Source organism: Vombatus ursinus, unplaced genomic scaffold (assembly GCF_900497805.2).
Source record: "Vombatus ursinus unplaced genomic scaffold, bare-nosed wombat genome assembly UNPS02003292.1, whole genome shotgun sequence".
Classification (NCBI taxonomy): Eukaryota; Metazoa; Chordata; class Mammalia; order Diprotodontia; family Vombatidae; genus Vombatus; species Vombatus ursinus.
In genome coordinates, this window is record NW_020943070.1 from 2,977,073 (window position 1) to 2,991,579 (window position 14,507).

General features: G+C 51.1%; 1 protein-coding gene across 2 annotated transcripts in view; it reads left to right on the forward strand.

Moving 5' to 3' along the window:
- The window catches only part of SUN2 (Sad1 and UNC84 domain containing 2), a 30,883-nt gene extending 22,014 nt beyond the window's left edge, over positions 1 to 8,869 (forward strand). For both annotated transcript variants that reach the window (XM_027871086.1, XM_027871094.1), the window contains exons 9-18: positions 2,566 to 2,820; positions 2,973 to 3,050; positions 3,841 to 3,884; positions 4,270 to 4,435; positions 4,807 to 5,028; positions 5,205 to 5,289; positions 5,472 to 5,587; positions 5,717 to 5,884; positions 6,612 to 6,704; positions 6,938 to 8,869. In XM_027871086.1, coding sequence (XP_027726887.1) covers positions 2,566 to 2,820; positions 2,973 to 3,050; positions 3,841 to 3,884; positions 4,270 to 4,435; positions 4,807 to 5,028; positions 5,205 to 5,289; positions 5,472 to 5,587; positions 5,717 to 5,884; positions 6,612 to 6,704; positions 6,938 to 7,051 — 1,341 coding nt within the window. In that variant the 3' untranslated portion in view covers positions 7,052 to 8,869. The remainder of the gene's footprint in view (positions 1 to 2,565; positions 2,821 to 2,972; positions 3,051 to 3,840; positions 3,885 to 4,269; positions 4,436 to 4,806; positions 5,029 to 5,204; positions 5,290 to 5,471; positions 5,588 to 5,716; positions 5,885 to 6,611; positions 6,705 to 6,937) is intronic.
- The last annotated feature ends 5,638 nt before the right edge of the window (positions 8,870 to 14,507 follow it).

A 14,507-nucleotide genomic window follows, 5' to 3' on the forward strand; every position in this document is an offset into this window, starting at 1 on the left:
ATCATTTTGCCACACAAGGGATGTAGACAGTTTACCTTTGTTTAGTGCCTTGTGCTTTTTCACCTGTGTTTACCTTATTATGCTTCCTCTTGAGTTTTGTGTTTGAATGTCAGATTTTCTATTCCACTCTCATCTTTTCATCAGGAATGCTTGAAAGTTCTCTGTTCCATGAAGTATCCATATTCCCTTATAGAAATATGCTCAGTTTTGCTGGGTAGTTTATTCTTGGCTCTAATCCTAGATCTTTTGCATTCCAGAATATCATATCTTAAACCCTGCACTCCTTTAATGTGGAAACTGCTAACTCTCATGTGTCCTGACAGTATTTGGATTATTTCTCTCTGGCTGCTTGCAGAATTTTCTCCTTGACCTGGTAGCTCTGAATTTGATACAAATCCTAGGAGTTTTCATTTTGGAGTTTCTTTCAGGAAATGATTGGTGGATTCTTTCAAGTTCTCCTTTGCCCTCTAGTTCTAAGACATCTGGGCATTTTTCCTTTATAATATCTGAAAATATGATGTGAAGCCCCCCCTTTTTTTTTATTCCTGGCTTTTAGATAGTCCAATGACTCTTAAATTATCTCTCCTCAATCTGTTTCTAGGTCATTGTTTTTTATATATGACACATTTTCTCTTATTTTTTCATTCTTTTAAATTGATTTTATTTTTTCTTGTCTCATAGAGTGATTAGCTTCTATTTTCTCAGTTCCAATTTTTAAGGAGTTTTCTTTGGTATTTTTGTGCTTCTTTTACCAAACTATTCGTTCTTTTTTCATATCTTTCTTGCACTGTTCTTATTTTTTTTTTCAGTTTTTCCTCTTCCACTCTCATTTGATTTTTAAAATCATTTTTTTGCTTATTCTTGTCTTGTTCTTCAGTTCTCCTAGGAATTCTTGTTCAGCTCATGTCCAATCTGCACTTTTTCTTTGAGACTTTGCCTAAAGATGTTTTTAAGTCATTGTCTTTTTCTGTCTGTCTGTCTTGAGCTTCTCTGTTACCATAGTAGCTCTTTACGGTCAGGTTCACCTCTGGGTTTTCTCAGTTCAGTCTGCAAGTTTTCAGTGCTTCCAAAGTGGTGTGATGTGTTCACTGCTCTCCTTGTCTGAGCTGTGCAAGTTCCTGTCCCAGGTTTGGGTCTACTGGCTTGTGGGTGGTTCAGTTGCTGTAGAGTGTTATTGGTCTCAGTCACTGGTAGCCCACTTTTAGGTTCTGCAGGTTCAGAAGGACCGAGCTTGTTGACTCTCCTAGTGTCTGGGTCTCCCACCCCAAGTATCTCACCGCAGGTTCACATGCAGAAGTAAAGGTTAGCACTGAGCACCCTGCTGTGCCCTGGGCCTCAGGCCCCATGGCTCTGTTTGCAAAACGACTTCCTTGGTCAGTGCTCAGCTGGGGCCTCGCTGGCTCACTCATCTGTGGCCCAGAGGTGCCAGCTGGCCCCGTTCCTGCTCCCAGCACTAGTACAGGGTCCCCCAGGACCTGCTCCTGCCCAGGGGCTCAGTCCCAGCCCTTTTACCATCCTTGGGCACTGGAATGCTCCCTACTGTCCCAGCTGCCGTTATGGTGGGCTCCTGGCCAGCCCCCATCCCAGTGTCCACACTGGGCTGGAAAAATGACTCATGCAGACTTTTTCTTGGCTTTGCTGACCAGAATGTAGTCTGGCATGTTTTCTAGATGGTTAGAGGAGGAGGTGGGCTGGGCTCAGCAAAAACGCCGACCCTCCCTCTGCTATCTCGGCTCTGCCCCCATGCTGTGTAAGTACCCAGGCGCCTGCTTGGCCTCCTTCGCACTCTTGGGGAGGTCACCGACCCAGCCTTTCGCCCTGAGCTCTCTTGGCTTCTTTGCCATGTCTGCCTTCGTAGCCTGGCCACCCCGGCCAGGCCCTCATCACTCCTGGGTCACAGCCTTCCTGCCTCCAGTCCGTTCCTCACTCTGCCCCCAGAGGAGCAGACCAGGCGACTTCCCTCCACAGCTAATTCCAGGGGCTCCCCTCTGCCCCACCCCGTCTTTGCAGCTTTAGCCTCACTGGGCCTCGGGCCTCCTTCCGCACTCGGTGACCCTGCCAAAATGGCTGCCCCCACGCCGAGAGCTCATTCTGCCTTCCCTTTCCACTCCCACTTCTGCAACTCTCCCCACCCCGGCAGGCTCCCTTTCTTCCAATCAGCCTGTCAGTCCACGGGGATTTATAGAACACTTAGTATGGGCCAGGTGCTGGCCCAGGGGATGCAGGAACGAAGAATGAAACAATTCCTGTTTGCAGGGAGCGTCCATTCTAACGGGGGAGACCAAAAATGCATGAAAAATGTAAACAGCATCAGTGTAAAATGAAGAAATACACACACAGTAGTTCAGTACCTGGTGGTTTGGGACGTTCTGTCTCCTCCATCAGGATGCAAGTTCCTGTGGGTAAGAAAGGTTGCCTTCTTGGTCCTGGGGTTCCCAGCACCCAGCCCTATGCCTGGCATATAGCAGGTGCTTAATCAATGCTGGAGTGTCTGATGCTCAGCGTTCCTTGTTCCTCCTCCTAAGAGACTTTTCATCTTTGTGTGTTTTCCTTCTCGTTCCCGAGGCCGAACAGCGTATCCTATCAAGGGTTCATGCTCTGGAAAGGCAGCTGGAGACTCTGGCTTCCGAATACTCTGCCCATTGGCAGAAGGAGGCCATGCGGCTGGAGCGCCTGGAGCTACGACAAGGGGCCGGGGGGACTGGAGGTGGGAAAGGCCTGAGTCACGAGGACACTCTGACCCTGCTGGAGGGCCTGGTGAGCCGACGGGAAGCCACCCTGAAAGAGGACGTCCACAGAGACATCACTGCCCACATCCAGGTGAGGAGAAAGCTCTTCTGATGTGCCAGCTCACCAGGACTGGCCAGTGGGGGGCCAAGGGGCTGGAGGTGAAGCAGTGCCCTGGGAGTGCCAGAGCCTGCCGCGTTCTCTGGCTCTTGTTGAATGCCTGTCTCCTTTTCTGTGGCCCCCAGGAAGCGCTCACCACCCTCAGGGCAGAGCATCAGCAAGGTTTGGACAGCGTCCTGAAGAAGATTACTCGGGCATCCCAGGTAATGTTTCTGGGGCTGTCAGCGGGGGCGGGCATCTGGGGGGGCACCTTCGGCTGAATTGGCGTCCTCGAAAGGTCGGTGCGGCTCTCGGGGGACCTGGCCAGATTCCATACTTGTCTGGGAGCCTCTTGGATTGACAAAGGCTCTGGCCGGCCTGAGGGATGGCCACGTGCTAACAGCTGCCCAAGGGACCCCCTTGTCTGAAGGCTGAGTATGGAGCTTACTGACCTAAAAGAAACGTAGTGCCCCTCCTGCAGCTCCTCTCTGGAAGACTAGGGAGGGATAAGACTGTCAATGAGAAGAGTATGACTTAAGAACTGAGGGGGGCAGCTAGGTGGTGCAGTGGGTAGAGCTCTGGCCTTGGAGTCAGGAGGACCTGAGTTCAAATCCAACCTCAGACACATGACACTTACTAGCCTAGCTGTGTGACCCTGGGCAAGTCACTTAACCCCATTTGCCTCACCATAAACAAAGAAAAAAAATGACTTAAGAATTGAGTTTGAAACTTTGTTCAGGGGACCGAGAAGTGACCTGGGGAAAGTGGTTCATGGCTAATCCCAGCTGAGCTTGGGTCTTTCTCAGATGCCTCCTCTTGGTGGGAGGGTAGGAGGGGAGCCCAGTCTCTGAAAGGTCTAGTATGGACGCAGGGTCAAGATTTCTGGAGCCCTGCAGTTTGCAGAGACGCGGATCGTCCCCAGCAGACAGAGGGCCCAGCCAGAGGAGACCCGAGCCCCCAAAGTGCAGCACTGGTGTTTCTATCGGTCTCATTGTGCCCTCTTTTTCCTTACAGGACCTGGAAAGCTGGGTGCTCCAGCTCAAGTCTGAGTGGCAGAGGTAAGGCCCCAAAGGCCTGACTGGCAAAGAGAAGAGGAGGGAAGAAGGAGGGCTAGAAAGCTAGACCAGAGAAGCCACAACTGAGATTCTCTGGGGGGGGTCACTGGCAACAGAATACTCGGGTTAGTATGTCCATAGGATCGATCACAGCTGGTGAGGACCTCAGCAGATGAGGGTACTGGGGCCCGAGAGGGAAATGACTTGCCCAAGGTCCCACAGGGAGTAAATGTCAGCAAAGACTTTGCCCCAGGTCTCTGGCTCTGCTCTTTCCATTGAGGAGTGGCTTTCTTCAGACGAACCTGTGCCATTTCCTGGCCTCTGTCTGACTTCATTCTCTGTGACTATCCCATGGTTGACCTTGACCTTTCCTTCTGTCACTGGTTAGTTTGGCCCAAGAAGCCCTCCAGGAAAACATGCTAAAGGAGTTGGGCCCTTTGGAGGCCCAGCTGGCTGGCCTGAGGCAGGAGCTGGCGGCCTTGAGCCAGAGACAGGCAGCAATGGCGGAGCAAGTAGACCTTTGGCCACAGAAGATGGCGGCCCTGCGCAGTGACGTGAGTCCTCCAGTCCCCCGGTTAGGCCATGCATGCCCCTCGATCCCAGCAGGGCTGCTGCTGTCCAGGCATCTGCCCGAGGAGGCCCAACCCTCGAAGGTGTCCACTGGGTACTTCCCAAAGATTGGGCCTGTTGTGTGGGCTTTGTGACATGGAGGGGGCATTCCTCATCTGTCAGATGGGATACCAACAGCCCGCGAGGGTCCAGTGAGATCCTGTTGGCAGACCTCAAAGCAGTGGAGAAATGCCAGTCACCTTACCTGGCACCAGGCAGGCACATGCTGGCCCTGAGCTCTCGGAGGCTCTCTGTCCGGGCCCTCTTCCCTCCTCACCTCTCTGTTCGCTGAGCTCTTTCCTCTGGGGGCTTCTAGGTGGAGTCTCAGTTCCCAGCCTGGATCAGTCAGTTCCTTCTTCGAGACAAGGGCGCTCAGGCCGGGCTCCTTCAGCTGGAGGAGGTGCAGGCCCAGCTCCGAGACCTGGAGCACAGAATCCTCACTCACGTGGCAGAGGAGCAGGCCAGGTCCACCAGCGAAGCTGCCGCCAGCCTGAGGCTGACCCTTCGCAAGGAGGGAGTGACAGGGGTGACCGAGGAGGTGAGGCCTGCCCCACTACCTGTGTGCCTGGCGGGGGTCACGGGTTTGCCCTGAGAGGAGCCTCCCAGGAGGGAGAGGGAAGCCCTGGCCGAGCAGGTAGCACGCTTTCCCTTCCCCCTAAGGGCTGGGCCCGTCCTGCGGGCAGCCTGGCCCACCAGTGCATGCCTGTCTTTTAGGAAGTGCACCAGATCGTGCAGCAGGCGCTGACGCGCTACAGTGAAGACCGCATCGGGCTGGTGGATTACGCCCTGGAGTCCTCAGGTAGGCGGCCTGCGGAAAGCTTGGGACTGACAGATTGGAAAGTCGAGAAATGGACAGCTCGGGATGCCCCTTCTGGGCCGGGGCAGTGAGGAGGGCGGATGCCCCGGCAGCACCCCTCGCCTTGAGGGCTGCCCTAGGCCCGCCCCGGGTGCCCCCACCTTATCTCCCTGTTGCTCTTCCAGGGGCTAGCATCATCAGTACCCGCTGCTCGGAGACCTATGACACCAAGACGGCCCTTCTCAGTCTGTTTGGCATCCCCCTGTGGTACTATTCACAGTCCCCGAGAGCCATCCTCCAGGTAGGGCTGAGCAAAGGTCCACCGGCGTGGATCTCCACCTGCCATCTGCCGCCCTCCTCTGGGGGGCCCCAACACCGGGGTCTGTTCCCTCTGCTGCCGCCCTTCACCTGACCTGTCTTGTGTCCACAGCCAGACGTCTACCCTGGCAACTGCTGGGCATTCCGGGGCCCCCAGGGCTTTGCAGTGATTCGCCTGTCTGCCCGCATCCACCTCACTGCCGTCACCTTGGAGCATGTGCCCAAAGCCCTGTCTCCCATCAGCAACATCCCCAGCGCCCCCAAGGACTTTGTCATCTTGGTGAGTACCTGAGCCTGGCAGCTCTCCTTTCTAGAACAGAGAAAAGCCCTTTCTTAACAGCAGCATTGCCAGGTGAGGAATGGAAGGATGTGCCCATTTTACAGATGGGACATTGAGGCTGGTCTCCTGACTCCACGGCCAGCCCTTCTGCTCCTCTCCCTCTTCTTAGAGAGGAGCCAGAGGCAGCCAATGCCTCCTTAGGGTCCTTTGCTACAACAAGTTGCCTCCGTGGCCAGTTGTCCCAGTGGGGAGCTGGGCGGGATGGGCAGAGATGGAATGTCCACGTAAGGAGGATTTGGGAGAAAAGATGGAGCCGGAGGAGAAGGTGAAAAATGCAGGGGGAGGGGGACGCTTCAGGGCCCAGATCCTGATACAGATGGAGAAATGGAGGCGCCCACCGTTAAGCGTTTTGTCCCAAGCCATTCAGCAGCTTCGGGGAAGAGACTGCAAAGGAGGCCAAGGGCCTGGAGGGGAAAGGCTCTGTCTCTTGAATTAGTGAGAGAGATGCTACGAGGTGAGGGGGTCAAGGGAGGAGGCATCACGGCGGCCTTTGTTTGCTCCCCTTTCCCCTTCCCAATGTATCCTCCTCCTCCCCCGCCGCCTCCCTTTCCTTCGCCTCCCTGGATTGATTTGGATTCGTGTCCTAACAGCATGACCTTTCCCACACCCCCCTCCCATCTGTCCATCCGTCCATCCATCCCTTCCTTTTGCTTTTCCTTCCGTGCAGGGGCTAAAGGAAGAGTCCCAGTCGGAGGGGCTGGCCCTCGGGCAGTTCACCTACGATAATGCTGGGGAGTCCATTCAGACCTTCCACTTTCAGGTATGGAGGGCCCGTCCCACAGCAGCGACCCAGGCAGGCTAGTGGTCTTGGGGCTTTGTGAGTGGCTGCAGTGGAAGTCAGGACCCCGTGGGTCTGATAGGAACCTGAACGATAAGGTTGTGGCTTACTTCAGCCACTGCTCTTCGAGGGGAGCCTGGGGCGGAAGGGCTCCGGGGTAGGGTGTCCACCAAGGGATCTCCGGCCTTCCTGACCCCACTCTTCTCTTCCCACAGGGCAACAACACAGCCCCATACCAGGTGGTAGAGCTCCGCATCTTGAGCAACTGGGGTCACCCTGAGTATACCTGCATTTACCGCTTCCGGGTCCATGGGAAGCCTGCCAATTAGCCCTTCCCCCCAGGTCCCTTCACCCCTTCCCCCTTCAGCCACCTCCCCTCCACCAGCAAGCAGCTCCACTACCTTCTCCCCTCTCACCTATGCTTAATCCCTTCTGGGCACTATGGCTTCTGGGAGAGAGACAGAACATGGAAGCCCACCTCCGTGGAGCGGTCCTGGCCCGCTGGGCTCTATGATATGGAGACCACCAGCTGAGCAATTTCTGTTTCACTCCCAATCCTCCTGAGGGTCAAGTGGCCCAGTTCCCTGCAGGCCCTGCCCACCCCCCAGAGGTGTATATATAGCTATGTATTATATGTTGGGGGTGTGGGGAGGGCCTTGCTATGCTCAGCAAAAGTCCAACAGAACCACGGCTAATGCCACCTTGGCTCTAGGGCAAGGAATTGGGTGTATTCAGGGCATGACAAACTGGGCAACTGCAAAGGCCAGTCTGTCATGGGCATGCAGGTGGCTGATGCCCCTGTCCATGGTACCTTGCTTGGTTCTCTTCACCACTGGACATGATGGAGGCAGTCTTTGGAATCAGAAGCACCTGGGACCGACCACAAGTCCCTGAGCTTTTTGTTCTGACAAGGCCAACAACCTCGATTTGGGGGAAGTTCTGGCCTGAGGATCACCTGGAGTGGCCTTTAGAAACTGTTACGTGGGGGTGTAGCCATGGCTGGGAGGCCCCTTCTACCCACTGGGACTTAATTTAGAGAGGAGTGGAGGGTTTCTGGTGTGTGAGAAAGGCAGTATTAGACACAGCATTAATCACAGTTTAGATAATGCTGAAAGGGAGGAGGGCCCAGAGTGCAGCCAGGGGCCGTGGGGAGAGGGCCTTCCCTTATGTTATTGGTAACAGGTTTTTCCTCCCTGCCCTCACGGACCCAGAGGCCCTACTTCTCCACTCTAGCCATGCCTGCATCCACCTCCTCACCTGGAGCTCAGTCACTGTGGGCTCTCCTTTGGACCCACCAGCTCATGCGGTTGTGGGTATGATGGGCAGGAGACTGGCCAGGATCCTGATGAGAAAGGCCCTTCCCTGGCCCTGTGTAGGGTTGGCATTGAGCCAATGTTGCCCTCTCTCCCTGGGGGGGACTTGCCCTGCCCCAGGCACTTTTGCAGGGAAACGGGACATCATAGCTCATCAGGGTCTTGCTCTGGGCTCTGATTTTAGTTCCCTTCTGGCTTGGTTAGCACATGAGCAGGTGTTAAGTTTATTGGGATAGGGTTGGAGGGGAGCTTGTTGGAGTTAAGGCTGGGATGGGAGGGGGAGGGCAAATTCTTGGCCCTGCGGGCCAATTGTATTATGTATATAGATATATATTTATATTTATACATAGATATATTTCATGGTTCTTTTTTATCAGATAGAAAAGGTAAGGGCTTCATTCCTGGCTGCCTCCCCTGGGGCCCAGGGTGATATTCACTCCAGCCCCAGCTTGGGGGGGGTGGGCTGTCAAGCACTGATCCCCACAGTGGCATCGCCATCCTTTCTGCCTCTTGCCGTCAGGAGGGAAGGCAGGGGTTCACACCATGGGGCTGGCCACTGGTTCCCGAAGCCAGCAGGGGTGCCCACTCTTCTGCAGGTTTCAGGGGCCAGCAGCAGTTGGTGTGGGGTTGACCCCAGCTTCCCCTCAGCCCAGCCTGCTCCCGCTGCTTTTGTCCCCTCCCCGGGAAGCTGGCATCTGAGCAGCCCCACATAGGAACCTACAGATGGGGGCTCAGCTCTTCCCCATCACAAAGACTACTGTTTAATTCTTTAGTTTTATTTTTTAATCGACAGATTCTAATTTATGCCTATGCAAAAATAAATTTGCTCTTGGATCTGTGGTTGCTTCTTCTCTAAACGTCACATGGAGGTTGCTGTTGAGGCCACCTCGGAGTAGTGGGGGAGAAGAGGCAGGGTTGTGGTGGAAACCCTCTGTTCAAAGAGCGGCTTCCCTTCTGCTGAGTGAGGCCTGGGAGGGAGCGCCCTGGGCAGCAGAGGGAGCCCAGCCCAGGCCTGGGCTTGAAGAAGCAGAGCTGGGGGAGGGGGCCAGAGGAGGCCCAAAGAGGTTCCTGGGCAGCGATGGAAAGGGCCCTTGGGGCCTGGGCTTCCTGATTCCCAGAGAAGAACAAGCTGTCCGGAATTGTTAGAATGGAGGAAGCGCCTCGCAGATGGGAATTCCTCTTCCTGAGACTGGAATCTCACTGTCAGCATCCCCTCCCGACAGCCTGTTCGTTAGGCTGTTCCAAATAGTTTTCCTCCAGACCAGCACTGGGGCCAGCCATGGCTTGACCATGGGGTCCCTGGAGATGTCCGTAGGAGAGAGGGACTGAGGCAGAAAGAACTCCATGGACAGAAAAACAGAAACAGAAAGAGGCCTCCAGGAGACTCTGCTTTTCCTGTCACCCATCTAGAGGGGTCACAAATAGGACTGTGGTGCCCCAAGGTCCCCCCGACACCCTACTAAGGTTCTGAGCCAAAATCTCTCTAAACTCCCAACCCAGGTGAAAAGATTTCTTCTGGCTCCTCAGACATTCCATCTAATATCAGCTCAGAATGAACTGGAGTTAAATGCAGTATTTTGGGATGAGAGGTGGAGGTTAGGGAAAATGCCCTCTTCCCTTACCTATTACTTAATTTAATTTAACCCGTTAACTGTTTCCAAATCCACCGGTCATCTGTGGCTCAGTCAAAGGCTTTACTAAAATCTGAGTGCACTTTGCAGCATTTCTCTGATCTAAGCGAAGACTAGCTGCTCATCGTTCACTGTGGATCTGCGATCTCAGCAGCACGGGCAGTTCTGCCCTCCTGTCATGAAAGCGAATCACTTCATTTACCCGAGCGGGGAAAGTGCTCAGAGGCTGATCAAGCAGTGGTTCCACTGAGGCTGAAAATTGCTTTTTTCATGGGGCAGTTCCTACCTGCTCAATGAACCACTGCACCTTATATAAAGCAGTGAACAGGGAGAGAGAGTTCAGGATTCTCTGTTCAGTCACTTGGCCACAATGTCTGCATTGAGGCAACCTCTCACAAAGCACAAATGAGCCAAGAACGTAACTTCAGGGTTACCTAAGGGACATTTAGAGTAGGCTGGAGCTCATCTTGAGCCCAGGTGTATTCAATCAATGGGAAAGGAAGAGAAAGTGAGGCTAATAGACCTCTGCCTCCTTGCTTCTAACTAAAGGGGGGGAGACAGTTTAAAAAGGAAAGCAAGCTAATCTGAATCCTACAATCATCTAAAGGTAATCCATCCAATCTAGTAGGCCTATAGTAGGCCTCCAATGCAGAAATCCTACAGAGCTCTGGGGGGGCACGCCCTGATTGACAGGTGTGACCTGCATGAAGATCCAGACAAGGAGACTGAAAAGGAGCAGTCAAATAGGTAGGAAGAGAACCAGGTGAGGGTGGAGTCATGAAAATCTGCAGAGAAAAGAACGTGAAGGAGAAGAGGGCCCTGGGCTTAATCCTGGGCCTGCTCCTCTTCTCCCTCCATTCTGCTTCACTTGGTGATCACATCAGCTCCCATGGAGCTCCCTCTCTATGCTGATGATTCTCAAATCTACCTATTCTGCCTGAGACTCCTTGCTGACCTCCATCTTTCATCTCTGGCTGCTTTTCAGATGTCACAAATTGGATGTCCAGTAGACATCTTCAACTCCACATGTCCAAAACAGAACTCATTATCTTCCCCCTAAACTTCCCCTTCCTACCCTCCCTATTACTGTAGTGGGCACCACCACCTTCCAGGCTCCCAATCTTGGCATCACCCTGGATGTCTCTCATCCCCCACATCCATGCCAAGGCTTGTCCCATTCACCTGTGCAACATCTCTTGCAGATTTCACCTCTGCAGCACCTCTCATCAATTTCACCTCTCCAGCACTTCCCATCAATTTCACCTTTGCAGCACACCTCTCATCAATTTCACCTCTGCCACATCTCTTGCAGATTCCACCTTTGCAGCACCTCTCATCACTTTCACTTCTGCCACATCTCCTGCAGATTTCACCTTTGCAGCAGCACCTCTCATCAATTTCACCTCTGCAAGCATCTTTCAAAGTTCAGGCTCTCTCTCCTCTGATGCTGCCCCTCCCCTGGTCCAGGCCTCATCACCTCACACCTACGCTATTACAGTAGCTGCTGGTGGATCTGCCTGCCTCAAGTCTCTCCATATTCCTTCCAGATGTCAAACTGATTTTCCTAAGGTGCAAGTCTATGTCATCCATCTATTCAATAAACCCGTGGCTCACTATTTTCTCTAGGATCAAATACAGAATCCTCTGCTTGTCATTCAAAGCCCTTCGTAACCTAGCCCTTTCCTCCCTTTCCAGTTTTCTCACACTTCACTCCCCACCCCGTCTTCTTCAGTCCAGCGACACCTGCCTCCTGGCTGTTCTTTGCACATGACTCTCCATCTTCCAACTCAAGGCCTTTTCTCTGGCTGTCCCCCATGCCTAGAATGTTGTCCCTCCTCATCTCTGCTTCCCTGGCTTCCTTCAGGTGCCAGTTAAAATCCCACTGTCTATAAGAAGCCTCCCCCAACCCCTCTTAATTTTGCCTTCTGTTGACTTCTTCCTGTTTTCCCCATATATAGTTTGTACATAGTTGCCTGCGTGTTGTCTCCCTCATCAGACTGTGAGGTCCTTGAGGGCAGGCACCCTGATTTTACCTTTTTTTGTATTCCTAGCTGTTAGCATAATGCCTGGCACATAGCAAGCATTTAATGAGTATTTCTTGACTGACTGATCATATTAAAGACTGTAGAGAGATAAAGGAGGATGAGGACTGAGAGAAGGTCATTAGATCTGGCAGTTAAGAGGTCATAAGAGGGTAGTTTTGGTTGAATAATGACATGGGAAACCAGAACAGCCAAGAACCTGTGAGCCAACCTTCCATGTCCTGAAGTCTATGGTTTCATTTATAGCAAGAATGTCAATGTTGATATATTTCATATCCTCTAATAGAATGTTAAATAATGATCGCTGGATAAGATCTCTCATTTAGGGTAGTGCAGTTAAAGTTCAAAGCTGAGATTTCATAGCACCTTCCTGCCCCCACCCCCTTTTCTGACACTGCCCTTATCACTTGGGTCTTACAAGGGAGATGCCCAAAATGAAGGCAATTTTGCATTTTTGTTTTATGAGTTGCCATGGCCAAAAGTCACCACCTGGTGGCGAGCCCATAGCTAAGACTACTCAGAATCCTCATCTTATATCAGGAGCTGCCTCCCAAGTACCACATATGGACTCATTCATGTACATGTAACAGAAGAGAAGCTCCCTGGGCTGTCTCTGTATCTCAGTGCCTGCAACATAATAAGAGCTTCTCAGATTTTACTGAGTTGAATGCACTCACCGCCTCCACACTGATCTGGGCCTTCCACTCCCTGTTATCCATGTTGGTGTCTTATCCTTCCTATTCCAAAGATCATTCTCCTTGGAAGAGAAAAGAGAAGCAAAGTACACAATAGTCCAGCTATCATTTATGCCAAGGCGTAGTCCAATCCCTTCCTTGTACCTTCTCTTGCCTCCAACATAGCTTAAACCCACGCACACGCACATGCACACATGCACACAAGCGCACACGGACACATGCACACACACGCACATACAAATTTGTACTTGAGACTAAAATATTGAAAAGAGTTAGACCTAATTGTTAGAAATCAAATGATTATAACCATTCTGAAGTTATTTCAATGATTTTAAGAGTTGCAGTTTGGGAAGAGGCAGAGCCAAGATGGCAGGGCCTAACTTGAGCTCTCCCCCAGACCTCTCCGAGGCCTTTAAAAATGACTCTAAACAAATTCTAGAGCAGCAGAACCCACAAAAAGGCAGAACGAAACAAACTTTCAGCCCAAGACAACATGGAAGGTCAACAGGAAAAATCTGTTGCACCAAACTGAGAGAGGAGCGCAGGCCAGTGCAGGCCATGCCAGCACAGACCAGGCCCCAGCAAACCCAGAGCAGGCCTCAGGGCACTGAATCACTGGCAGCTGTGGTGGTTTCTAGACTTCTCAACTCACAAATGTCAAAGTCAACTTACGCAATAACCCACAGACGGTAAGGGGATAGAACAACTGATCAAAAGGAGATTACGGGGGTCTCTTTGCTGGTACTGAGGCAGGATTCTCTTGCTTTGCCCACATTTGAATCTCGGTCACAGTCCTGGGTGGTGGCCCTGGGGTGAGGAGGAGCTTGTGGCAGCAGTGGAGAGGAAACCCTCCTCACAGTTACAGGGCAGAAAAGAGTGCTTGTGGTCACTCACAGACCAGAGCACAGGCCAGGAGGGGAGTAAACACCTCTCCTTAGATCATACCACCTTGGAAGAACTGAAAACTTAGAGGTCCCTAGAAGTATTTCTGAAAACAGCTGCACAAAACCCCTGAAACTTGGGACGGTACACCCTCCACATTGGAAGCAGAGTCCTACCTTAACAAAGAGTTAAAAAGTTAAGCAATTGGCTGGGAAAATGAGCAAAAAATGGAAAAAAACTCAGACTACAGAAACTTACTTTGGTGACAAGGAAAATCAAAACATACTCTCAGAAGAAGACAACAAAGTCGAAGCTCCTACCTCCAAAGCCTCCAAGAAAAATGTGAATTGGTCTCAGGCCATGGAAGAGCTCAAAAAGAATTTTGAAAATCAAGTAAGAGAAGTAAAGGAAAAATTGGAAAGAAAAATGAGAGCAATGCAAGAAAATCGTGACAAACGAGTCAACAGCTTGCTAAAGGAGACTCAAAAAAATACTGAAGAAAATAACACCTTAAAAAACAGACTAACCCAAATGGCAAAAGAAGTCCAAAAAGCCAATGAGGAGGAGAATGCCTTAAAAAACAGAATTGGCCAGATGGAAAAGGAGGTCCAAAAGTTCACTGAAGAAAATAATTCCTCAAAAATTAGAATGGAGCAAATGAAAGCTAATGACTCTTTGAAAAATCAAGAAATTATAAAACAAAACCAAAAGAATGAAAAAATAGAAGACAATGTGAAATATACCATTGGAGAAACAACTGACCTGGAAATTAGATCCAGGAGAGATAATTTAAAAATTATTGGACTACCTGAAAGTCATGATCAAATAAAGAGCCTAGACATTATCTTTCTTTTTTATTATTTTTTTGATAATTAATTTTTCATTTTCAACATTCACTTCCATAAGATTTTGAGTTTTAAATTTTCTCCCCCTCCCCCTTGACTCTCCCCCCCCAAGATGGCATGCAATCTGATACAGGCTGTACTTATACATTCATATTAAGCATATTTTCCCATTAGTCGGGATGTAAAGAACAATTAGAACTAATGGGAGGAACCACAAGAACGAAGCAATAAAACAAAATGACAAAAGAAAAGGACAGCAAATAGTATGCTTCTATCTGCATTCAGACTCCATAGTTCTTTCTCTGGATGTGGATACAATTTCCATCGTGAGTCTTTTGGAGTTGCTAGAATCATCTTTCAAGAAAATATCAAGGAAA